Below are 26857 nucleotides of genomic sequence, written 5' to 3'. Positions count from 1 at the left end.
TGATAACAGAATGGAGAATAAACATAGCGCCTAACATGCACGCTCTATGGCGTGATCTCAGTGGGGGTCTTCTTCCAATGTTCATTTAGTTACTCTGTGCAGCACTGTGCTAGTTGTTGCAAAGGTTCATTCCTGCAGAGCCCTTAAGATACAAAACGCTTTTACCTAAATGGTCTCCTTCATTGCTTATTACAAATCCTTAAGATAGGTATTTAAATGTACAGTGGTTCTTCAAAGAGCATCACAAGATGCGAACAATGTCTTTCAGGCTCTAGATAGAGAAATATAATTACTATAATGAGTGCATCGGCATGAAAAGTGCTATAATGAGGTACACACTCTGATGACAACGACAACTTGGAACTTAATTTTAGTCCTGGGGGCAGAGTGGTCTGGGCTGAAAGACGGAGTGGTAATACCCTGAAATGTTTTTCCCAGGGAAACAAACAAACAAACAAAAAACAGTTAAGATTTATATTGGGAACACTTTCGATGTCTCCGATATTGTTCCAAGAACGTTGCTTACTTGTTTATTAGTTCATTGTTGCTACAACCTTACGAGACTGGTATTTCTACCCAGTTTTACAAATAAAGGTTCCGAGGCTCAGAGATATAAGGAGACGGACCCAAATTCATACAGCTAGAAACAGGAAGATCGAATTCCGACGCCCCTCAACCACTCTTCTATAGGAAGACACTGAAAGGAGGAACAAACATTTCAAGATGAAGAGATGGGTAAGAAAAGAGTGAGTGGCCCTGATTGGCTGTCACCAGATTCGCACAGGGGAAGTTTAATGAGCAGGAGGGACAGAAGACAGAAAGTGGGTTAGAGGCAGACTGTGAAGGACACCGGCTGTCTGAGATGAGGCACTCCGGCGGCCTTCACTCCATGGGCAACGGTAAATCGTGAACGTTCTGAAAAGACTTATTGTTTCGGGAAGTTAATCTGACAGCAGAGATAAAGCCAGACTGAAGAGCCAGGGAGACCCTAAGGAAAGGAGGAGAAGCAGTCAGGGGTAAGAATAGTTCTGGCAGAAGGAACAGAAAGAGGAGTGAATTGGAAAGGTAGTTTAAAGACACAGCCAAAAGAAAAAAAAAAATCACATGGCTCCTGATTTAACTTGGGGGAGAAAGCTGGGTTGACGACAAAACACCGAGGGTTTTAAGCATGGGTGAGAGAGAAAGTATCTTAACTGTGCTAAGGAGCAGAATAGGAAAAGATGAAAGAAAAGATTTCTAAGGAAACATGGTAAATCTCACCCTAAGAATGTGTTTGATTTACTGATTTGGATACTTTTTAAACAACAGGAGATACCAGAAACTTGATAGGAGATATCAAAAAGTATGTCAGAACTAGGAATTCAGGTGTGTGAATGAACACATGAGGGCACTAACACACGAGGGCTGGTCCCACTGGAAAGTTAAAGGAATGAGATGCTCCTGGTGGTGGTGCCAGTGACAGCTGATGACTCCCTGACAGTCCCTATTTGTCAAGCACTGTTCTAGGTGTTTTACTTGTATTAGTCCTATACATGGAATACTACTATAAACTCATTTTATGGAGGAGGGCCCTGAGGCATGGAGAAGAAGAGTGCCTTGCCCCAAGTAACACAGACAACAGGAGACTGGGATTTTAAGTTACCCCAACCCCCCGCCGCGCACACACACACTCTCTCTCTCTGTTTGGGTTGAGCACTTCCAGAGAGAAAAAGAGAGGTGTGAAAGATACAACTCAAACTGGGGGTGGTGTTTCGTTCTGGAAAAGGGAATGAGATTGGGCAAAGGTTGAAAAAAATGCTTTTAATTTGACTCTGCCTTTTATTTTTGAACTCTTTACAGAGGAAAAGGCAGCGACTTATAAGGACTATAAATGACTGAAAAAAATATCATTGCTGTTGAATCAATATATCATTATGGAGGAAAATGTAGACTATTAATAAATAAAGGTTGAAAATGATGACTCTTCATAACCCTAGTATCTGGAGAACCACTGCTGAAGCTGTGTTAGACTTCCATCCAGTCTTTATAGCATCTCTGATATGCTATCTCACAGAGCCCACGTTACGTTGGGTTTACATGGATGTCAAATATTACATTCTATCTGCGTTCCTCCAACAAATACTTTTCATTCTCTAGTTCTACAATATTTTAGGTTCAGAACATCTTCTGTAAGTCCCGAGGTTCATGGATTCTTATTTACACATTGCTAGAGTGAAGAGGTGTCTACAGGCCTGGTATGACTTGAAGCGAGGTGAGCCATTCCCCATTAAATCTCTCAGGGTCCTCTGGACTCCCGTCACTTGTCTTCCCACACATCTAGCTGACCCAAATGTTACACGATCTCAACAGTGATTTAGCCACCTGAGGGGAAGGGACTGGAAGGGAGTCCTATGGCAAGTCCCGAAAGGAAAACAACACGGGTGCAAGGCTTGTTGACTTGTGTTTTCCCCCTCTTGTGCTTGCTAATGCTGCCACCCTGCAGGTCAGTTGTTTGTGTGTATTTGTTTTGTTTTGTAGGCTTTCTGCATACAACTTTATGGTTAGGCCAGGCTCTACGTCATGTAAGTAATGGGTTTCACCTAGCCCCCTTCCAGATGTTCCCAGCAAGGTCCTAAGAGTTTGCCAGAAAAATCCCATAAGAAGGCACTGTGCTGTCGAGTAGCACTGTTCGACCCTAAGTGTCTTCCTCCAGTCTGGTTCTGTATCCTAGCTAATAAAACATCCTTGGACCTTCTAGCATATGGTAGCACTCTCCTCCTCAGGAGCCCACACTGAAGCAAGTTTTCTGCTTTGGTAAAATCCTTTTGGTAATTTCAATAGAACATCAGCAAATATGTGGTTCCTAAGTGGTAGAAAGAGTAGCTTTTTTTTTTTTTTTTAATCAGTCTGGATCCAATCAAGTGACCAAAAAATGATACAGTGTGTTTGACAGGGGATGTTTAATATCAACCATGATGAAGTGAAGACATGAGAGTAAGTATGACGAAAGGAAGCCTGAGGAAGGAAAACCCTGGGAAGGGGAAATTCACACCTGCCTAGAGAAAGTGTGTTTTCCTGCCACTGGATGGAGGAGTAGCTTCTGCTGTTGCCAGGTCTGAAGGGATTCGCTGTCCCCAGGCAAGAGTAGTAACCTTTGGGCCCACAGAGAAAGTCATGTATGCACGGGGCATCAGGGGAACACCTGAACAGACACCCTGTTGGAGAAGCCTCCCTCTGCAGAACCTAGCATGCCGGGAGGGTGTGAACTGGGTGGTTCCTTGGATGACCAGCCCCATGGGCCCCCTGGCCCCACACGGTGAGGAAAGGGAGCAGGGGAGGCAGCAATCTGCCCCCACTGGGGTGCAGCCCCACGTGCTCCTGGGCTCCCCTGCTGTGTCTGCTAGAATTGAGAGCTGCGGCTAGGTGCTGCAGAAATTTGTGTCCATGGGACACCTCACACTTAGAAAACGACAGGGTCTGGGCAATAAAGAAAAAGTACACTCTCCAGAAACCTGGTGAAGGAAGGAGCCAGACCAGAACCAAAGACCGCCTCTTCCTTCTGAAATGTCCCTCAGTGCCATCTACTGACAAGGGTTAGCAACCGCCAGCTTGAAAACTGACTGGGGACTAATTACACCGGCAGACTCCCTTCACCTTTTTCATACAATATAACCTAGTCATGGGAGTGACATCACATCACCTTTGTCATATTCTATTGGGTAGAAGCAGGTTACAGGTCCCTCCCCACCCCCAACTCAGGATCACCTTGGAATGTGGCTCACCACAAGCTGCATTATTCATAATCACCAAAAACTGGAAATGGCCCAAGTGTCCCTCAGTATGAGAATGGATAAGCCAACTAGGATACATTCATGCTATGGAAAATGCCTCAGCAACGAAGGGGGACAAAGTACTGATAAACACACTACGGGATACAATCTCAAATGCTTTATGCTAAGTGATAGAAGCTAATCTCAGAATCTGCCTACTGTATGACTCCATTTAAATTATGTTCTCAACATTACAAAACTATTAGAGAACAGATAACAGGTCAGTGGCTGCCAAGGGCTGGGGAGGGGTCAGAGGGGTGCATGTGTTTAAAATTCATAAGATAAATTTAGAATAAGTTTATCAAACAAAAGTGAATTATACTTGATATAATATTAAATTCTAATAATACTTCAAAGAAACACACCAAAAAGACCGTATTTTTTTTTTATTTCCATGATGTTTTTTTAGTGCATGATTTCAATGACTACTGTCAGGATTCTGCTGACAGTAATGGAAGTGATAACCTCTTTCCTTAGAGATACCTTGACATTCATATTAGAAATCATAATTCATAATTAAGACTTAAGTACAATGGAAATCCAAAGGAAATGTAATTAATTCTACCAGGTGGAGGTTGAGATAAACATCACAGAGGAGCTGATGTGTAAACTCAGCCCTGAAAAATGAGTTAAAATTGTCTCAACAAAGAATAAAGATAAGCTGTTCAAGCAAAGAGATCAGCATGAACAAAGACATGAGCAAATGAGTGAATACAGTGTCTGAGATGTGGAACAGACTGTTGTGATTGCCTCATTGGTCTCTTAGGATGAGGTGAGTCATCAAAGTAGGGTGGACCTAACTCCTCCCTCATCCAGAAGATTCTCCTTCCTTAGTCAACCTGAATTTTCAAAAGTTTTATTATGAAAAGAACTGCTTCTTTGCAATGTCTCTAGGACATTATCTCACGAAGGTATAGCAGGTGTAGAAAATGTGGATGTAGGGTGCTAGACAGAGGTCAAGCCTGGGGATAAGATGCGGGAGTCAACAAACAGATAATAAAGCCCTGTGAATTAATCAGATTGTCCAGGAAAGCACGAAATGTAGGAAAACACATACTAAGGATAGAATTCCTACAATCACCAAAATTTAAAGGACTGGGAAGCTAGAATATTCAGTATTTTAAAACTATGAAAAATATAATGGTCCTAAAAACTACAAGAGGAAAACTTTTACACAAAAATTATGAATACTGTCAAATGCAGTTGAGAAGCAGCACAAAATACAGAGTTAAGGAGATGCTTATTTGACATCTAGAAGGTCATGAGTTACAGTAAATGAGCAGTTTTAGAAAAGTGACAAATGTACCCTGGATTGAAGAAACAGTGGAATTTGAGGAAGTAGAGATGGTCAGTACAGACTCTTCCTGCAAAGCAGCTCCTTTGTCACGTAGGATCTCAGAAAAGTCACGCAATCTGGCAAGCAAGGTATTAGAAGAGACTTAAATTACAGATGAGGAAACCACAATTCAAACAGGCGCAGTACTGATGGAGGTAGTGGGCAGCAGAACTCAGATTTGAAACTGCATCTGTCTAGTTCAAAGCCTATATTCGTTTCGTTATATCATTTTACTTCCAGAACCGTAGTGACCTGGACAGCGCCAGGGCAGTTAATTAAGGACTGAAAGTGATTGGACCACATATACAAGGACTCATCTGAATAACAATTGTGATAACCAACATCTTCTAAATGTCTCTAAAGATATTCAGCAGCTTGGAAGGTCCACTGGAGAAAGCCAAAGGTTCAAATGAACAAGGATTAATAAATCATAAAGGTAGATACACAAAGATCAAACATGATTGTGGTTGTGCTTTGTCAATGTCATGGCAGTGAGGTCTCCGCTGTATCAAGGAAGGTAGTAAAATTTGAAGAGATTGAAGGATTAGAGAAAAGGGATGATGTCTATGGAAGGAAGCAGAGGATGAAAGTCAAGTTGAGAGAGTACGAGCAATGGAGGGCACAGATTCATGTAGATGACGCCTGTTTGGACTCAATTATTACCACCATCATTAAACTCTTTATATGGCACTCGATGGTTAACAAAATGCCCTAAGATGGTACGTCATGAAGCAAAGCAAAGCACAGCATAATGCAAAAAACTTGACCTTGGACTGTGAAGTCCAAGTCTGTATACTTATTGTGCATTAAGAAGCAACTTACCTTCTTTTTACTTTCCTCATTTGTTATATGAGAGCGATTATTCCTCCCTTGTGGGAAGTTAGGAGCTCAAAGCAAAGGAACAAAAACATCTGGCACGTGGCATGTACTCAATACACAGTCATTACAGTTATTAAGATTGTTACTGGGATGATCTGATATTCACAATAAGACTGTGAAGAAGATGATATTATTTCACTGCTACGTAATTTTAAATTAGAAGTGACCCTTTATCTCATCTTACAAATGAGCAAATGGGGAATTATACAGGAAAACAAACTTTCCTGAGGACACTGGACGGGAGGAAATTATACCTTGTTAATGCTGCTCCAGAATTTTATTCGGAAAATAAAACTAAATCTATGTGTTGATCCCTCAATCTACACAGATTACCAAAGTTAGACAAATGCTTCAGGTGTGAGAATACAGACAGACATATAAAAAGCATATTTAACATTTAAATCTTGAGTCTCTTATATTAATTTTTCTTCCTTTTCTTCTTCATTTTCTTTCATATTCACCAAAATTATGGTGATAGGCAACACACCGAGAATCCTGTATTCCTATGGGACTTTCCCACTACTTCTTACCTTTCTCTGCCTCGTTGCTTCATCTGTCCAAACAAATTTTCAGCTAAAGATACCCACAACATTAAAGAATTTTAAAAGTTAACACAATAAATGGGTAAAATTTGAGTCTACTTATTTTAAATATATCTCCCTTTGGGAAGTGAAACCTGAGAAAATTCAATTTGCCAGACTGGAATAAGCAAGTCATTTTAATTAAGCCAATATTTTAATTAGACCACCAAATTTAACTCTACGTACATCTGTTCCATATCATGCTCGTGAATTAGCAGTATAGCATGTGATTAAATTTGTAACTAATTTAAGTTGACTACACTAATAAAATTCAAGTTAGTTGTAAGGAGCCAACATATTACTTAATCACCTAATGTTACTCAAATGTCTTCATGAAAACATTCTTGAAAACAAGAAAAACCCACCAGGTTAGCACATTTTCTCCTAACAGTTACTAAGTTTCAATGAATGTCAAACATATCCTTAGAGTTAGAGAATTTTATTAACATCCTAAGGTGTATTTTTTCAAAATTTCTTCAGATACTTTCAAGAGAATATTTAACAGTGGAATCCATTTCACATCATTTCCAACCTAAAGCAGGCTAATGTAGCTACCACAAAACATCTACCATTACCCAGCAGCCATCACATAAGGGAAAGAGATCATCTCTAGCTGTCACAGTACTATAAATGTGAAAAGTGATAAACTATGAAAACATTAAGTTTTTGGCATGAGGTACAAAAGTCCACATGTAGAAAGTCTCTTTTTCTTTGTGACGGACTTATACTGTGGATACTGTTCATTATGTTGTTAGTGTCCTTTGTATAAAGAATTATGCCATAATTATATCTCAAAGGTCAAAGATGGAAAAGGTCATAAAAGTAGCTACTTTTTGTTGAGTACTTACTTCACTATTGGGCTACATTTTTTTTATTTATATGTGACTTATATTCTACTTTTATACTTAAAATGTTCTTATATTTATTTTTTAATGTATTTAATCCTCACTAATGACTCTGATGACTGTGTAATGGATAATCCTGTAAAAATATCTAGTTAAGTTACAATGAAAACTCAGGTATTCGTGAATCCAAATTGTATTCGTGAATACCATTAATCTCTATACTATTCTTTCCAGTAAGACCTAAGTCTTTCTTTATAGACTTACCTTGGTTAACAAGAAGGTTAATATTATCAGGAAATATTAGTTTTACTGCCCTCCCTGTTCCTTCTTTTCCCACCATCTCTTATATATAATCCAACAGTTCTCTTCCACTATTTTCCCTCCCAATTTTATTTCCGACCCTTATTTTAAGTTTTCTATCAGCTTTGAAAAGCAAAGAAAGGGGTCGTACCAGCAGTGATAGATAATTATCAGTAATGGATAATCATTTTCTCCCAAACTGACCTGCATATTTTGTATTTGCTCTCTCATAATCTCCCTCAGCAAACCCATCTGAAAGGTCAAACAGCTCTTCACTGGCCAGCCAGAGACTTCATTTCAAGAATAACTCAAAAATTCTAAGCATCAATAAAACATGAAAAATGTTCAACTTTATTAGTCATCAGGAAAATGAAGACTAAAACCACAACATGATACCACTATGCCACCAAAATGGCCATAAAAAAAGAATACAATGCCCAGTATTGTCTGCAGAGCACGGGGGAGCTGGACCACTCACACTGCTGGAGGGCATGAAATCAGTATAATGACATGAAAACAGTTTGGTAGTACTTACGAAAGCTAGACATATGTATCCTCCACGATGCCCTCATTCTACTCCCAGAAAATACTAAGCAAAAACATAGGTCAATTTTCACCAAAGACATGCACAAGAATGTTCACAGCAACACAACGGCACAGAACTTAAACGACTCAAATAATCAGCAAAAGAAGAATAGGTAAATACATTGAGGTATATCTATACAAAGAAATACTATGCAGCAACAAGAACGCATGAACTACAACTACCACAACACAGATTTATCTCACCATCCTATTAAGCAAAACAATCTGGGCACACAAAAAAATATATGTCATGTGATTCTATTTACATAAAATTCTAAAACTGGCAAAACTAAGCTATGGTGATAGAAGTCAGAATAGTGGTTATTTGCAGGGAATAGTAACTGGGAAGGTGCAGAGCAGAGACTTTAGGATGCCAGTGATGTTTTATTTCATGACCTGGATACTGGTGTATAGATGTGTTCAATTTGTAAAAATTAATCATTTATAATTATGATTTTTTGATCTGTACACTTTTCTGTATATATTTTGTAAATTAACAAAAAAGCATACCTAAAGAATGTCTCTGCTGTCCATGTCATGATGCCTAATTTATGTTCTAAAGACCAGTGAAGTAAAAACAAATACATATTACAATTTCATCACCAAGCATTTTCAAGAGTGGGCAAATCTACATAATGAAAAGAAAAAAGGTGTGAGAGAGGGTACTTAAAAATTGTATTTTATCAACACTTCCACTCATTTCTCAAGCTGGACTTCTCAGTATCCTAAACAGAATTTTACATCAAAGTAGGAATGTAACAAACCCATTCACCAATTCATTAGTCCACACAGTCATTTATTCATTCCAAGGTTATTGGACGACTACTAGATTCTAAGCACTTACGGCTCTGGGGGAAGTTCCTAATGCTTCTAGTGCTTGGGCATCAAATACAAATGCCTGCCAGGACCAGCGGGAGATGACAGATGGGAAAGAGCCTGGGCGCACGCGTGAGTGACGGGGACAGTGGAGCACTGTTAATGGCATGGCCGCTGTGTGAGGAGTCCAGCAGCAACTACTCAGCACCAACTGATTCTTTTCATGTCAGTTCAAGAGGACTCACAATTTACAACGTGAAACCCACCAGTTTTCAAAAGTAGGCTCTTTAAACCAGAACAAACAAGAAACACTGGGACACACAGAGCACAGCTGTGAGCAGAATCAAGCATACGGCTGCCAGTTTCTAACAACTGATTAAACTAAAGAGACATGAATGCTTTACGGCTCCACAAGCCACGAGGAGCTCATTTGCCCTTTAGGTGCCCAACCACCCAAGCACCACGTTCATTCTTTGCTTCACTGTGGCCTCGGGGTGGACTGGTTACAATAAAACGCTTCATTTACTACATTATGATTCGCACTTACTATGAAATACTATGCAGCCATTTAAATGAATGAGATAGGATTATTATGTCCTAGCATATAATGAATGTCCATGAAATATATTTGAGTTCAAATCAACAAAATCAGAACTTCAAGTGGAGCTTAACATTTCTGTTTTAACACATATACGCACCCATGCTTGGAAAATTCCAAGATCATATTCCCAGTATGATCACAAAGGTGCCACGGAAGAGGTGGGCCAGAGAGGACATGGCAGCACTTTCACATTTTTTTTTATTGACTTCTTCCATGTATTCATATTTGTAAGAGGAAACAAAGCCCAAAGCCCTACAGCAGAGCTCTCTGCTCCCTGTGGATGGCCCGACATCAGCCTCTCCTGCTCCCTTGTTTTCCAGGGGCCAACGGGGAAGCTGCTCAACCACACAGCATCACCCAAATTCTCTCTGCACCTTCCCCTTGCTCACAGCACACAGAGCTGGAGAGAGAGGCTGCAAAGTAGAGAGCCACAACATAAGTAAAGTGTGTTAGGCAGGCTGCCTTTCCAAGAGCTTTCATGGAATCATCCTCAGAGAAAAAGCAGCACAAGGAAACCTGTTTTCCTTCCCACCAGATCATGGAAGACGCTTTCCTATTAGGAGTGACAGAAGGAAAGGACGTGAAGGAGCAATCCCTCTCTTTGCAGGCACTTTAAAATGCCTGAGGGGTTTGGAACATCACAAAAATAACCTACTGTCAAGCTCCTGATGAAAGTCCCACACTCACTTTTGATTTGCAGTAAATAAGGCAGAGGAAACAATGTACAGAATGACTGGAGGACCCAGCTGACAAAATGTTATCATTTCTTTTAAAATATTGATTCTGCTTAAAGATCTCCTAATGCTAGTTTCTAAATAAGTCTTGATACAGTGCAATATTAAACCTGAAAGAGCCTTCTTCACCTACTCAAAAGATTTTGGTCTTCTTTTTTAAAGAACTACTGATACATTATCTTTGATAGTTACTATGTTAGTATATATAATTTCCCCTTCCACCATTTAATTTTCAGTATTTTAAAACATGAAATATTTCCATTCTCTCTACTGTCAAAAAAAAACCCCTCAAAGTCTTACTGTAAAGTAATGTCTATTTTCATTGCCATTATTTTCACTACATTTTCAGTACAAAATACATAAACAGGCACCTGGTCCACAGAATGAAAAATGTAGAGTGAGGCCAAAACAAAACCTAACCCTGATTTCATAGGGTGATCTATATTGCCTTTTAATCACTTGTTTGAAACGAGAACATAAAAAATTGCCGTAATTTTTAAATCAATAAAACATTTCTATGTACTTTCACAAAAATAGGTCAGTAAATTACAACCAGGGTTACCCTACAAAACATGTGACGAATAAGGCTTACAAAAATACCTTGGTGCCAGTTATGATCTGAACATTTCTGCTAACTAAAGGCTAGTTTAATATATAAAAATTTCCTGAAAGTATAAATGTTGCATAATACTTGATGCACAGTCTTTACATATTTGTTCTATTTAAATGGCCAATGCCCACCATTGATTTTTACAAAATTACTTGAAAATGATTACCTTAACATTTTTTTTCACCAACTGTTAAGATAATTGCAGTTAAACAAACAGAAATAAACAGGGACCTAACAGAAAGCCACTGAAAGGGGCGCCTGGGTGGCTCAGTGGATTAAGCCGCTGCCTTCGGCTCAGGTCATGATCTCAGGGTCCTGGGATCGAGCCCCGCATCAGGCTCTCTGCTCCACAGGGAGCCTGCTTCCTCCTCTCTCTCTGCCTCTATTAAACAGTTTTAACTAACAAAAAAAAAAAAAAAAAAAAAAAAGAAAGCCACTGAAAGAATGGATTTAAACATCTTTGTGGGGGCACCTGGGTGGCTCAGATGGTTAAATGGCTCCCTTCAGTTCAGCTCATGATCCCAGAGTCCTGGGATCAAGTCCCGCATCAGGTTCCCACCTCACCAGGGAATCTGCTTCTCTCTCTCCCTCTGCATGACCCTCCCACCCCACTTTCATGCTCTTTCTCTCTCAAATAAATAAAATCTTTTTTTTTTTTTCAAATAAATAAAATCTTTAAAAAATTTTTTAAAAATAAAAATCTTTATAATTTTGTGAGTTTAGAAGCTGGGTGTGGCAAGAGTTGGTATTAAACAAAATAATTCATGGAATAAAAATAAACCTATCTCTTCATGAATAACATGAAGAATATTAAATGCACAGATCAGAGCTGTGTAAAACAAAATACTGACATCAGTTATATAATTCTACTGCGTAATTTTTTTAAACCTCTAGAAACTGTTACTAGTTTTGTTGGCTATCCAATGGAATTTTACTCTGTACTACAAGCAAAAACCAAAATTTAACTAAGGAACAAATACAAATTAAGTACCTGTCAAAAAATACATTTGATGTAAAAAAAAATCCACGTATTCGTAACATGGATGCTTTGATCTAGTTTGGATGTTTAGGTATTAATGTCTGAAAAGATATTTTCAATATTTATTGAAAAAACAGAGTCCAAACTCTGTATGTAATATGCAAATGTATGTAAATGTATGGCTGTAATATGTAAAATATCTAAAAATGTGTGTATGTAAAATGTATGAGTGTATGTATTATGTAAATGTATGACTCTAAAAGGCAAGAGTTCTGTTATGTCTAAATTGTAATCTCCCTTACTGGCACATTATAAAATATTTAACTAGAAAATACAAATTTTTAATCTGTGAAGCACAAATATGGACTAATTGCTAGGAACCCCTACTTACGCACAGTTTCTAACACATTTTCAAAGAGACTTATACTGGATGGATATGTGTAAACCTCATGACTTTGAAGGTGATAATATCCCAACTTAAATAGCTGAGCTACATTAGAGGAAATGTGTCAAAATTGTACACTGAAAGTCAAAGAATGCGTTATTGAGTATAGTCAGTTCCAAGCATAGTTGCACGGTTAATTCAGTCTGCATACTTAAAAATTGATCTAAATAGGCTTTCAATAAAAATACACTGAGAAAGTACACCCTACACTAAAGACATATCACAGCAATCTACATTCAAATGCTTATGCCCACAAGGATAATCGTATTTTCCCAAGTTTGGGCAAACTTTAGAGATGGCCACATATTCATCCCTTAATTTCTGGTTCTCGCCAAAAGGAATGTTGCTTTCTTTTAAGAGGAGAGCTACTGACAAAGTTTAGAAACCAGTGACTCCATTTCTCACCCTTGACTCTATGCCTTTGCTTTGCCTCCCCCAGAAACAGCCTCTTAAAACATCTGTGGCGGGGCGCCTGGGTGGCTCAGTGCGTTAAAGCCTCTGCTTTCAGCTCAGGTCATGATCCCAGGGTTCTGGGATCGAGCCCCGCATCAGGCTCTCTGCTCCGTGGACAGCCTGCTTCCTCCTCTCTCTCTGCCTGCCTCTCTGCCTACTTGTGATTTCTGTCTGTCAAATAAATAAATAAAATCTTTAAAAAAAAAAAAAAAAATCTGTGGCAAGGACCTGCAGGTGGCCTCCATGAGCTGTGAAGGTGACAGCCATCAAGAAAACCGGGACTTGAGCCTTACAGTTCAGCAAGGAACTGAATTCTGTCAAACACAACAAGAACTTGGGATATGACATTGCACTCTGGAAAGACAGTTGCAGTCCTAGAGATATCTTGAGCAGTAGAGCCCACTGGGTAGTATTCTGGACTCCTCCCCCACAGAAAAATGTGAGATAATAAATGTATGTTGTATTAAGCTGCCAGATTTTTGCTTTTTTTTTTTTGCATCATAGAAAACTAATACTAACAGCAATATACTAATATTGTATTGAAGTCATTGTGTCCTGACAGAAACTTAGGTTGGTCAGTAACAAAAGTGATTTTATTTTTGCAGGAGATCAAGGTCTTTGCCAGTTCTCCAGAAATACATGTTTTATACCTGAACCTCTGTTTCCTTTTATCTGAACATAAAATATGATTTCCATTTTCCTTGGAAGGTATGTAAAACTAGAGGGAGACACAATATCATTATATTTTATATATTACTCTATACTTTTATAGCATTTCACTACTTAAAAGGTACTGTGAAGGGCGCCTGGGTGATGCAGTTGATTAAGCTTCTGAGTCTTGGATTCGGCTCAGATCATGATCTCTGGGTCATGAGGTTGAGGGCCACACTGAGCTCTGTGCTCCGCATGGAGTCTGCTTGAGATTCTCTCTCTCCCTCTGCCCCTCCTGTTTGTGCTATCTCTCTCTCTCTCTCTGAAATAAATAAGTCTTTTAAAAAATGGTACTGTGAGCTTGTAAGGATACCAGCAGAGGCACACGTTCTATTCTCTATAAATTCTCCCAGAAAAACGGATAGATTGACTGGAAATGCAAAAGCAAAATCTCACTGACCACAGTTAGAGCAAAACTGGCTATTAAGACATCTCCATGAGTCCCCAAATACGAGCAGGTGTGGATGAACTACCATAAGCCATAAACCACACAGGGTATTAGTATCTTGCAGAGAGAAGAAACCAAGTTTTGATAAACCTGAGGAAAAAAAAAAAAGAACTCTCGAATTTCCAAGTGTTCACTGAGGGTGTAGCATCACTATAGATCATCAGCTGAACTTGGGAGGAATTCTTGCCAATTCAATCTGTGAGGGATTGCAAAAGGTTCATGGGAAGGATGAAGCTCTACGAACCCTCAAAACTCACCAGCCCACTTCCCTTCCAAGAAAAACCTGCTGAAATTACAATACCACTTGTCCAAGAAAAAGATATAGAAGGTCAGAGAAAAAGCAATATCCCAATAAAAGATGAAGAGACGATAGCCAAGAGAAGTGTGTATACATACTTCTCCATATTTTTAACATGAATGGTGAGTTCTGGAACACGAAGGTCCTAGATAATCTATTCTGATCCACACTTCCCTTTTAGAAGTTCAGGAAAACTAACTTTACATAAAAATGAGCAGCAGAGAAAGATCACAGCTAAATCCACTACAGTGCTCTTGTAAGAAAAAAAAATAAGGAAAGAAAAACATTTGCCACAGATAATGACAGTTTGTCAGAAAATATGCCACAACATAGGTAAGAAGCAACCACAATTAGTATTTCAATAGAACTTTGAAGAAATTAAGAAAATCATAGAAGAAATAAACTATAAGCAAAATTAGAAATACCCAAAAATGAGGTGAAAGAAGTCAGGAAGGACTTTAAAATAAAAGGAAAAACAATTTTAAAAATGAAGACTAAACTAGAAGGGGCATATGAGAAAAAATATCCCAAAAGCTTACACCGTATGAGAAGAAAAAGAGGTAAAAATAGAAAATAAAATAAAAGGATTTGATCTGGGTACTTATACGAAAGGGATCTTCCATTTGTGAAAATGATCTAGCTATTCATTCACATGCTATGTATTTCTTGTATTTATATTGTTTCAATAAAAAATTGAAAATAATGCAGTGTGAGATAGAAGTGATTCAAGAGAAAAATGGCTTTAAACTTTACTGCCAGAAGGCCATGGTTTGTATGCACATTTTCCTGAAACTCTCTCATAAATGCCTCCAAAGACTTTCTAGGACCCGTGACACTTTTGACTCTTCAGAACTTCTAACTTTGGTGATCACTCCTTTATTTCTGTGCTATCTCATTCTGATTTCTCTTCTAAACCTCCTTGTCCCTCCTTTCAAATCTCCTTTGTGAGTTTTTCTTCCTCCACCAGCCTTTCTGTTCTTTTTTTGGAGACTTATTTTATTTATCGGAGAGAGAGAGAGACCAAGCACATGTACAAGCAGGGGAAGGGGCAGAGAAATAGGATCTCACGCAGACTCCCTGCTCAGCACAGAGCCCTACGTGGGGCTGGATCTCGTGACCCTGAGAGCACGGCCTGAGATGAAATCAAGAGTCAGATGTTTAACACACTGAACCACCTAGGCCTCCTTTTTCTGTTAGAAAAATAGACTTATTTATTTGAGAGAAAGAGAGAGAGAATGCGTATCTTCCTCCACTAGCCATTCAAGTATTGGCTTTTCTGGGCTCCATATTTAGCTCTTTTCCCTTTTTACTCAAATTATCTTTTTAGGCCATCACATCATGTCTAAATATCTTAGCTTTCACACACACACACACACACACACACAGAGAGAGAGAGAGAGAGAGAGAGAGAATTAATTCCCAAATCTTACAATTCTATTTCTGGATTAAATAGGTAATATTATTATCTTTATTTGGTCACTATTCAGTCACTTTTTAATTTCTTGCATTCTAATTACTCATTCTTTTCGTAAAACTGCCCCCTCTGTAGCACTGATGTTGTCTGTCATTTTATAATATTCTTTTCGTATTTCAAGTGATTATAAATTTGTGTGCTAACCTGATTTGCTTTATATTACTCTGTCTGCTCAGTCTCTATTTAGACTGATACTCCCTAGACATGTGCTGCCAGCTAAGTAACAGAATTTTCCAAGCATGTGGATAGAGGGAGAGGGGGAGAGAGAGAAGGAATAGGATGGAGGGTTGGATGGAGGTGGGGAGGCAAGGAGAGAGAGAGAGAGGAGACTCATTCAGGGACAATTAACTACCTAGGGCTCAATAATTCAACCTATTCTGATTAATCTCTCCTAGAATGCAGATCAATTTTTCTAACTATACACAGAAATGAAGAAGTTAAAACTGAGAAATACTGAGCATTTTTTAAAATGTTTTCACAAAACATCCTCTGCCTCCTCAGCTCCCTCTTATTTTTCTTCTCAGTCATCGAGAAATACAATTGGAATTGTTTTTTAATTCCCTTTAGGCAGCAACATCCAATAAAATGTGGTTATATAACCTTTCCTGCTGAGCAGCTTCTCACATCAATTCCACACTTCCTTTCCTTTGCTATTGTGATAACACTGTTAAATATCCTCATGATCTTCCAGACTTTTGTAATTGCCTCCTTTAATTTCTCTTTGCCTTTCATCTCTCTCTGCTTGAATCAATCCTAAATATTACTCCTGTCATGTCGTTCAAGCCTGCTCAAATTCCTTCATGGTCTCTATGCTGTCTTTAGAAGTAACTATAAAATGCCACTGTCTAGCATTAAAATCCTTTGCCAGTTTGCCCCAGTTTTATCTGCTGACACTCCCCCAACCAACTCGACTAAATGTCTGCAAACCTATCCCATATGTGCCTGCCTCTGTGTTTTTTAAACTAAGTATTTTCCTTGCCTATAATAATGTGTAACTTCTCATTCTTGTATAAAATGTTATCAAGCCTCCACATGAAGATTTGGGAATAAATATTTCAGTATTCTTATTATCCTATTATTCATGAGTTCCTTTCACGACACATGTAGATTTTCTTCCAAAATGCATTTTCAATCACACTGATACTTAGATAGTTACATGAAAAAAATCTTCAATATCATATCTACCAAGATGAATTACACATAGTTCCACCCCTGCCAATGACAGTGAGCTTGTCTGGACTCTCATAGAGATAATGATGATAAACTAATAATTTCTTTAAATATTATTTTAAAAATGGAAATCCGTTAAGAGCAAAGACTAGAGAGTTTTTCACTCAAGGAAATTCCCTAATCTATATGGTGAGGAACGGCTAGAACTCAAGCAGAAAGTTATAGACTTACTAGCTTGGAAAGTCAGTAGAGAGACTTAAAGTACCAGGTCAGCTAATCCAAGAGGAGATACCCAGAAATGGAAGGAGGCACCCTCAAACGCATGTATACATTCTTTCCCAAATCCTTGGCTGACACCTGATGGCATGTGCAAGCAGAGCATAAAAAGCACCGTCTGGAAAGTTGAAAGAGGTTTTTGGCTGCCGCCCATCACAAGAGATTTTTGGGTTTGAGTCCAGACAAGTAAGCTGCCTGCTAGAATAAAAACCAACTCTCTTTAAAAGATAATCAAGTCCGCAGTCTTGAAAACATATGATCTATAATGTCTGGTACACAATAAAAATTACTAGACATGCAAAGAAATAAGAAAATGTGATCTATAGTCAAGAGGAAAAAGCAATCAATGAAAACTTACCTTAGGTTGACCCAGATGTTAAAATTAGCACATAGGGACTTTAAAACAGCTGTTAAAAATATGTTCGAGGGCTTAAAGAAAAATACAGTCACCATGAATAAAAATATGGGGAAATGCTCATTAAAGAAATGAAATATAAACAAAATGAGTTTTAGAATTGAAAAGTACATTATCCTATTTGACCATTACTGGGGTGGGCTTAAGAACATAATGGAGATGTCAAAAGAAAGGATTAATAAACTTGAAAATAATGTTTAGAATTTACCCAACTGAAAATCAGAGAAAATCAATGGATAGAAATTATCCAACTGAAAAGCAGAGAAAACAAAGATTGAATAAAAATGAACAAAATCTCAGTTATTTGTGACACATTCCCCCCTCCAGGCATGTACACACACCCATCTCTGATAGAGAAAAGAGCATGAAACAATATTATCTGAAATAGTAATGGCCAAAAATCTGTCAAATTTGGTATAAAACATAAGCTTTTTATCTAAAATCCTCAATATTTCAAGAAATATAAATATCAATCTCCCACCACCACCACCACCACACACACACGCACAAATAGGCACACTATGGAAAAACTACAGAAAACCAAAAATGAAGGGGAAATCTTGAAAGATAAAGTGATTCCAAACAGGGTAATATCAATATGAAAGAAACCTGAATATATGTCAGAAAGTGAGTAGAAGACAATCAAGTATTTTTGAAAAGCTGAAAGGGAAAAAAAAAAAAAAAAAGACAAACCCTGTGAACCCAAAATTCTATATCCAGGGACAATACCCCTCAGAAGTAATGAAAACTGAGAGGATCTGCTGCCAACAGGTCGGCACCACGAAATGTATATATTCTGGCTTCATATATGGGTATACATGTCTGTCTGTACACCTTGTATACATGTGAATGTTCTGACCTTGCACTGGCCTGACTTGCTTTATATATCTCTTTTTAAAGTTCTTCCATTAGTTCAGCTGTATTGTTTCTTTAAAATAATTCAGTGAGTACACTCGATATGTTTGTGTACGCTCCTTAGCTTTAATCTATAAGTAGAGGTGGTTAGTTAACTTTGAAAATATGCTAATCAAAAATCCTGCCTGTAAGGACACTTAAGAGTTGAAGTACCTCAATCAGGGGCACTCTCAAGAGGCAGAGAATGAAGCCTTTCAGATACTACTAATTATATGCACACCTGAGTGTTAACTAGTGGAAGGGATATCAGACATAATTTTTCACCAGTGAAATGAATGTTATTCTTTATATATGGCGGCTGAGAATATTTTAGGGTCACTGCTACCCTTTCATAAATAGATTATAAGAATCAAGAGGCTGAAAAAAAAGAATCAAGAGACTGTAGCTGTTTCACTACAGAATATTTAGATGCCTGTTTCATTTTCTTTTCAAGATTTTATTTCAGAGCACAAGAGTGCATGATGGGGTGGGGGAAGGAGGTCAGAGGGAGAAGCAGACTCCATGCAGAGCATGGAGCCCGATGTGGTGCTCCATCTCCTAGGACCCTAAGATCAAGACCTGAGCTGAAGGCAGATGCTTAACTGACTGGGCCACCCAGGGGCCCCGAGATGTCTGTTTTATCTTTATCCCATCTTCATGTAGGATTCTGCCTTCTGACCTAAAGAAAGGTAGCAGAGAGTATTTTTAAATTGATCTTCAAGCCTGTTTGTTGGTCGATGTTATTTTTATAACAGAATTCAGTTGAGATTTGCTTTCTTTCTTTTCTCTTTTCTCTCTTGTCTTTTCTTTTTTTGAGATTTGTTTTCTTTATACTAACCACCTGGCAGTGGCGTCTGGGGCATACAGCTCTCACCTACTAATATTTTGTTTCAGTCATTTTGTAACCTACCCCATCCCCCAACCTGAACTCCACCTCCTTCATTTCACCTGTCTAAAAAAAGAGAAATTACAAAATCAACAAGTCTTTGCCTATCCTTTATAAAATATTATATGTACCAGTCTTGTTTATATAAATTTATTTTTATATACATTTATATGTACATTCTAATTTGGTGGTTACATTAATAAAATTTATGTAAGAACACAATAGAGAACACATTTTGATATGAAGAAATATTTTAAAGGGCACAATTAAGTGAAGGAAGCTGTTCAGGGAATGAATTCATAAAAAATTAATTGATTCACAGGTAATATAGCTGACAAGGAATTTAAAGGTCTGGAGAGATCATTTATCTGACTTAGGAAAAACTTCATCAGTATATCACAAACGCATTTCTCTTTCACCAAAGAAAATGCCATAGCCTTTCTTTAAAAAAAAAAAGTTATATTAAGCATGAATTTTATTGATATGAATGAAATTATCTTACTTCCAAATGGTATCCAACCCTGATGAAGGCACAAAGTGGGTCAAAAGCTCCAGTACCACAGGTCAGAAGGTGTGTTCTATTGTAGTGATGCAAAACCCGAACATAATTTGCGCATTCACTCTAAAGCAGAAAAACATAAAGAAGAAATTGGTTAACGTTAAAAAAAAAAAAAAAAAAGTTCAGCCCATTTTTTATTTCTGTTTTTCCTAACCCCACAAATCTCATGTTCAAGTCTCTCTTGGCTGGGGCTGCGAGAAACAGTGGAAGAACTGACTGGCATGACCAAAACACATATTAGCTTCACCACACGAATTATATTTATAATGGGATTATATAATTTTTCAGGTATTCTAACACATAACTGAGGAGTAAAAATAGTGCTGTTCAGAAATTTATTCAATCACAAAGATTTGCATGGCAATATGCATGTTCCTCTAAGCAATTTATTCCCGATGCTGTTATGTTTTTAAAGTACATATAAAGAAATGAGTCACATAAAGTCAGAAAACCAATAATTAGAGAAAGTTTAGCTACCCTTTAAGAAACATATGCAGGCTTTAAGTCATTACAGCGTTTCGATGTTTGGGAAAATAAGTCGTATCTTTAAACTCATAAATTTCTGCAAAGCACTTTCATAGAGAATTTTCAATAAATACATAGAAAGCTAACCAAGAGAAATAACATTTTACACTTATACTTACATCTTACACCTTTACTATAAGACTGCTGTGCAGAAATCAGCAAACTGTTTTTTATGAAGGACCAGGGAGTGATACATTTAGTTTGAATGGCCAACTGGTCTCTGTTTCTACAACTTACCTCTGTAAATATGGCATGAAAGCAGTCATAGACAATCCAAAAATGAATGTATGCAGCTGGTTTCTAATAAAACTTTATTTATAAAAATAGATGGCAGGCCACATTTGGCCGAGGAGCTAGTTGGCCTACATCGGGATTCAACTAAAAGTTTTGTGAAAACAGAATATTTATTTTACACTTCTTCATATTCCCTGGTTACTTAAACACAATACCAAATACATATTATATGCTTAACAAAGCTTATTACCTAAATCACCACATGAGTTTTATGATAAATATGCTGAATGAATGACTAGGAGGAGGAACTCCCAACAAAGAACCAGAGACAATGGCCTCCCCACACACCTAATGGATATGGACATAAGGAAGATGTCAGAAATAGACTTCAGGGTAACAGTTACAAAGACAATAGCTATGCCGGAGAAAACCATTAATGGCAACACAGATTCTCTAAGGGCAGAAATGAGAGCTAATCAGGCCTAACCTAAAAATGCTATATATGAGATGCAATTTAAGCTAGATACTCTAACAGCTGGGGTAAACAAGGCAGGAGAACCAATTAGTGATCTAAAAGACAAACTTACAGAAAGGAAGGAACAGGAAGAGGCCTAGAACAAACACCTTAAAGGCCTTGAAAACAGAATTAGATAAATAAACAATGCCATGAAATGTTCCAATGTCAGAATTATTGGGATTCCTGAGGGGGTGGAGAGAGAATATATTTGAGCAAATCCTAGCTGACAACTTCTCTAATCTGGGAATGAAAGAAGCATCCATGTCTAACATACAGAAAGAACACCCCCCAACATCAAGGAGAGGAGACTGACAACCAGGCATGTAACAGTGAAACTTTTGAATCTTAAAACCAGGGAAACCATCTTAAGGGCAGCTGGGGGAAGAGATTCCTTACATACAGAGGGAGGAACACCAGCATAATGTCAGACCTGTCCACAGAGAACTGGCAAGCCAGAAAGGGCCGGCAAGACATATTCAGGGTACTAAATGAGAAGAACATACAGCCAAGAATAATTTATCTGGCAAAGCTGTCATTTAGAATGGGTGGAGAGATAAAGAGCTTCCAAGACCAGCAAAAATTGAAAGAATACGTGACCACTAAGCCAGCCCTGTGAAATATTAAGATATTAAGGGGGGTTCTATAAAAAGAGAAAGACCCCAAGAGTGATATAAAACAGAAATTTATAGAGACAATATATAGAAACAAGGACCTCACAGGCAACATGATGACAATAAAATCCTATCTTTCAATAATCACTCTCAATGTGAATAGCCTAAATGCTCCCATAAAATGGCACAGGGTTGCAGACAGAAAAAAAGATAAAGGAGATTCATTTTGAATCTAAAGATACATCCAGATTAAAAGTGAAGGGATGGAGAACAATCTTCCATGTCAACGGACCGCAAAAGAAAGCTGGGGTAGCAATCTCATATCAAACAAATTAGATTTTGAGCTAAAGACTATAAAGAGATACAGAAGGACACTATATCATTCTTAAAGGGTCTATCCCACAAGAATATCTAACACTTGTAAATATCTATGCCCCAACATGGAAGGAGCCAACTACATAAGCCAACTGTTAACCAAAATAAAGAGACATATTGATAATAATACTTTAATTGTAGGGGACCTTAACACTCCACTCTCAGTAACAGACAGATCATCTAAGCATAAACTCAACAAAAAAACAAGAGCTTTGAATGACACACTGGACCAGATGGACCTCATAAATATATACAGAGAATTCCACCTTAAAACAACAGAATACTCATTCTTCTCAAGTGCACATGGAACCTTCTCCAGAATAGATCATATACTGGGTCATAAATCAGGTCTCAACCAATACTAAAAGACTGAGATTATTCCCTGAATATTCTCAGAACACAGTGTTTTGAAACTGGAATTCAATCACAAGAAAAGTTTGGAAGAAATTCAAATACTTGGAAGCTTAAGACCATCCTCCTCAAGAATGTTTGGGTCAATAAGGAAATCAAAGAAGAACTTAAACAATTCACAGAAACCAATGGAATGAAAACACATTGGTCCAAAACCCATGGGATACAGCAAAGGTGGTCCTAAGGGGGAAATACTAGCCATCCAAGTGTCACTCAAAAAAAAAATCCATGGAAAAATCCTGAATATACAAACTATCTCTGTACCTTAAAGAACTGGAGAATCAACAACAAATTAAGTCTAACCCACACACAAGTAGGAAGTAATTAAGATTAGAGCAGAGATCAGTGAATTAGAAACCAGAAATATAGTAGAACACATCAATGAAACTAGAAGCTGATTCTTTGAAGAATTAATAAGATTGATAACCAATGCCCAGACTTATCCAGAAGAAAAAAAGAAAGGACCCAAGTTAATAGAATTATGAATGAAAGGCAAGAGATCAGGACTAACACCAAGGAAATAGAAAAAGTAATCAAAAATTATTATCAACAGCTATATGTCAGTAAGTTAAGCAACTAGAATAAATGGATGCATTCCTGGAAACCTATAAACTTCCAAGACTGAAACAGGAAGAAACTGACAACTTGAATAGGCCAATAACCAGTAACGAGATTAAAGCAGTGACCAAAAACTTCCCAAAAAATAAGAGTCCAGGACTTGATGGATTCCCTAGGGAATTCTACCAAACATTCAAACAAGAAGTAATACCTATTTTCCTGAAGCTGTTTCAAAAAATAGAAAGAGAAGGAAAATTTCTAGACTCTATGTGGCCACCATTACCTTGGTCCCCAAATCAGGCAAAGACCCCATCAAAACAGAGAACTTCAGACCAATATTCCTGATGAATACAGATGCCAAAATTCTCAACAAGATCCTAGCTAATAGGATCCAAGAGTACATTAAAAGAATCATCTACCACAGCCAGGTGGGATTTATCCCTGGGACACAAGGGTGGTTCAATATTCACAAATAAATCAATGTGATAGAACAAATTAATAATAGAAGAGAGAAGAACTACATGGTCCTCTCAGTTTTTGCAGAAAAAGCATGTGGCAAAATACAGCATCCTTCCCTGATTAAAACTCTTCAGAGTAGGGGCACCTGGGTGGCTCAGTGGGTTAAAGCCTCTGCCTTTGGCTCAGGTCATGATTCCGGGGTCCTGGGATTGAGCCCCACATCGGGCTCTCTGCTTGGCCGGGAGCCTGCTTCCCTTCCTCTCTCTCTGCCTGTCTCTCTGCCTGCTTGTGATCTCTGTCTGTCAAATAAATTAAAAAAAAAAAATTTAAAAAAAAACCACAAAACTCTTCAAGAGTATAGCAATAGAGGGAACATTCCTCAATCCCGTGAAATCCATCCATGAAAAACCCATAGTGGATATCATTCTCAATGGGGAAAAGCTAAGAGCCTTTCCCTTAAGATCAGGAACACGACAAGAATGCCCACTCTCACCACTATAGTTCAACATAGTATTAGAAGTCCTAGCAAAAGCAATCAGACTACAAAAAGAGATAAAGATACTCACATTGGCAAAGAAGTCATCAAATTCTCTCTCTTTGCGGATGACATGATACTTTACGTGGAAAACCCAAAAGACTCCACCCCCAAATTACCAGAACTCATACAGCAACTCAGTAATATTGTAGGATACAAAATCAATGCACAGAAATCACTTGCTTTCTTTTTTTATTATTATTTTTTTTCTTTAAGATTTTTATCTATGTATTTGACAGACAGAGTTCATAAGTAGGCAGAGAGGCAGGCAGAGAGAGAGAAAGAAGCAGGCTCTGCTGAGCAGAAAGCCCGATGTGGGGCTCGATCCCAGGACCCTGGGATCATGACCTGAGCTGAAGGACCCTGGGATCATGACCTGAGCTAAAGGCAGAGGCCTTAACCCACTGAGCCACCCAGGCGACCTTCCACTTGCTTTCTTATACATTAACAATGAAACTGTAGAAAGAGAAATTAGAGAATCGATCCCATTTACCATAGCACCAAAAACCATAAGATACCTTGGAATAAACCTAACCAAAGAGGTAAAGGACCTATACTCTAGGAACTTCAGAACACTCATGAAAGAAATTGAAGCAGACACAAAAAGATGGAAAAACATTCCATGCTCATGGATTGGAAGAAGAAACATTATTAAAATGCTTATACGCCCAGAGCAATCTGTATTTTCAATGCCATCCCAATCAAAATACCACTGGCATTTTTTCAAAGTGCTAGAACAAACAAGCCTAAAATTTGTATGGAACTAGAAAAGACCCTGAATCACCAAGGAAATGTTGAAAAAGAAAAACAAAGCTGGAGGCATCATGTTGGCTGTATTTCAAGCTGTATTACAAAGCTGTGATCACCAAAGCAGCATGGTAGTGGCACAAAAACACACAGAGATCAATGGAACTGAACAGAGAGCCCAGATATGGACCCTCAACTCTATGATCAAATAATTTTTGACAAAGCAGGAGAAAATATCTGATGGAAAAAAGACAGTCTCTTCCATAAATGGTGCTGGAAAAATTGGACAGCTATAGACAGACGAATGAAACTTGACCATTTTCTTACACCATACACAAAGATAAACTCAAAATGGATGGAAGACCTCAATGTGAGACAGGAATCCATCAAAATCCTAGAGTAGAACATAGGCAGTAACCTCTTCAATATCGGCCACAGCAACTTCTTTCAAGACACGTCTCCAAAGGCAAGGGAAACAAAAGTGAAAATAAACTTTTGGAACTTCATCAATATAAAAAGCTTCTGCACAGCAAAGGAAACAATCAACAAAACAAAGTGGAGATGCAACATGGGGGGTTTGGAGGGTAGAAAAAGAATAAATGAAACAAGATGGGATCGGGAGGGAGAGAAAACGGAAGTGACTCTTAATCTCACAAAACAAACTGAAGGTTGCTGGGGGGAGGGGGGTCAGGGTTATGGACATTGGGGAGGGTATGTGCTATGAGGAGAGCTGTGAAGTGTGTAAACCTGGTGATTCACAGACCTGTACCCCTGGGGATAAAAATACATTATATGTTTATAAAAAATAAATAAATTAAAAACAAAACAAACAAAAAAACAAAGAGGCAACCACACAATGGGAGAAGATATTTGCAAATGAAACTAAAGACAAAGGGCTGATATCCAGGATCTATAAAGAACTTCTCAAACTCAACATCCAAAAAACAATCAAGTAAAAAAATGGGCAGAAGACACGAACAGACACTTCTCCAAAGAAGACATACAAATGGCTAACACACACATGAAAAAATGTTCATCTTTAGCCATCAGGGTAAGTCAAATCAAAACCACACTGAGATACCACCTTACACCAGTTAGAATGGCCAAAATTGACAAAGTGAGAAACAACAAATGTTGGAGAGCCTGCAGAGAAAGGGAAACCCTATTACACTGTTGGTGGGAATGCAAATTGGTGCAGCCACTTTGGAAAAGAGTGTGGAGGTTTCTCAAAAAATTAAAATTGAGCTACCCTATGACCCAGCAATTACACAACTGGGTATTTACCCCAATGATACAGATGTAGTGAAAAGAAGGGCCATATGCACCCCAATGTTTATAGCAGCAATGGCCACAATAGCCAAACTGTGGAAAGAGCCAAGATGCCCTTCAATAGACAAATAGATAAAGAAGATGTGGTCAATATATACAATGGACTATTACTCAGCCATCAGAAAGGATGAATACCCAACTTTTGTATCAACACAGACAGGACTGGAAGAGATTATGCTGAGTGAAATAAGTCAAGCAGAGAAAGTCAATTATCATATGGTTTCACTTATTTGTGGAATATAAGGAATAGCATGGAGGACAGTAGGAAAAGGAAGGGAAAAACTTAAGTGGGGGGAAGCAGAGGGGAAGATGAACCATGAGAGACTCTGGACTCTGAGAAACAAACTGAGGGTTTTAGAGGGGAGAGTGGGGGAATGGGTTAGCCTGGTGATACGTATTAAGGAGAGCACAGATTGCATGGAATACTGGTGTTACACACAGACAATGAATCA

General features: G+C 38.2%; 1 protein-coding gene across 2 annotated transcripts in view; it reads right to left on the bottom strand.

Annotated features, from left to right (window-relative positions):
- SEMA3E (semaphorin 3E) overlaps positions 1-26857 on the bottom strand; it is a 253303-nt gene that overhangs the window by 64857 nt on the left and 161589 nt on the right. For both annotated transcript variants that reach the window (XM_046020062.1, XM_046020063.1), the window contains exon 4: positions 20048-20167. In XM_046020062.1, coding sequence (XP_045876018.1) covers positions 20048-20167 — 120 coding nt within the window. The remainder of the gene's footprint in view (positions 1-20047; positions 20168-26857) is intronic.

Source organism: Meles meles, chromosome 10, assembly GCF_922984935.1.
Source record: "Meles meles chromosome 10, mMelMel3.1 paternal haplotype, whole genome shotgun sequence".
Lineage (NCBI taxonomy): Eukaryota > Metazoa > Chordata > Mammalia > Carnivora > Mustelidae > Meles > Meles meles.
Note: the sequence above shows the minus strand (reverse complement) of the source record. Positions and strands in the feature narration are given on the sequence as shown.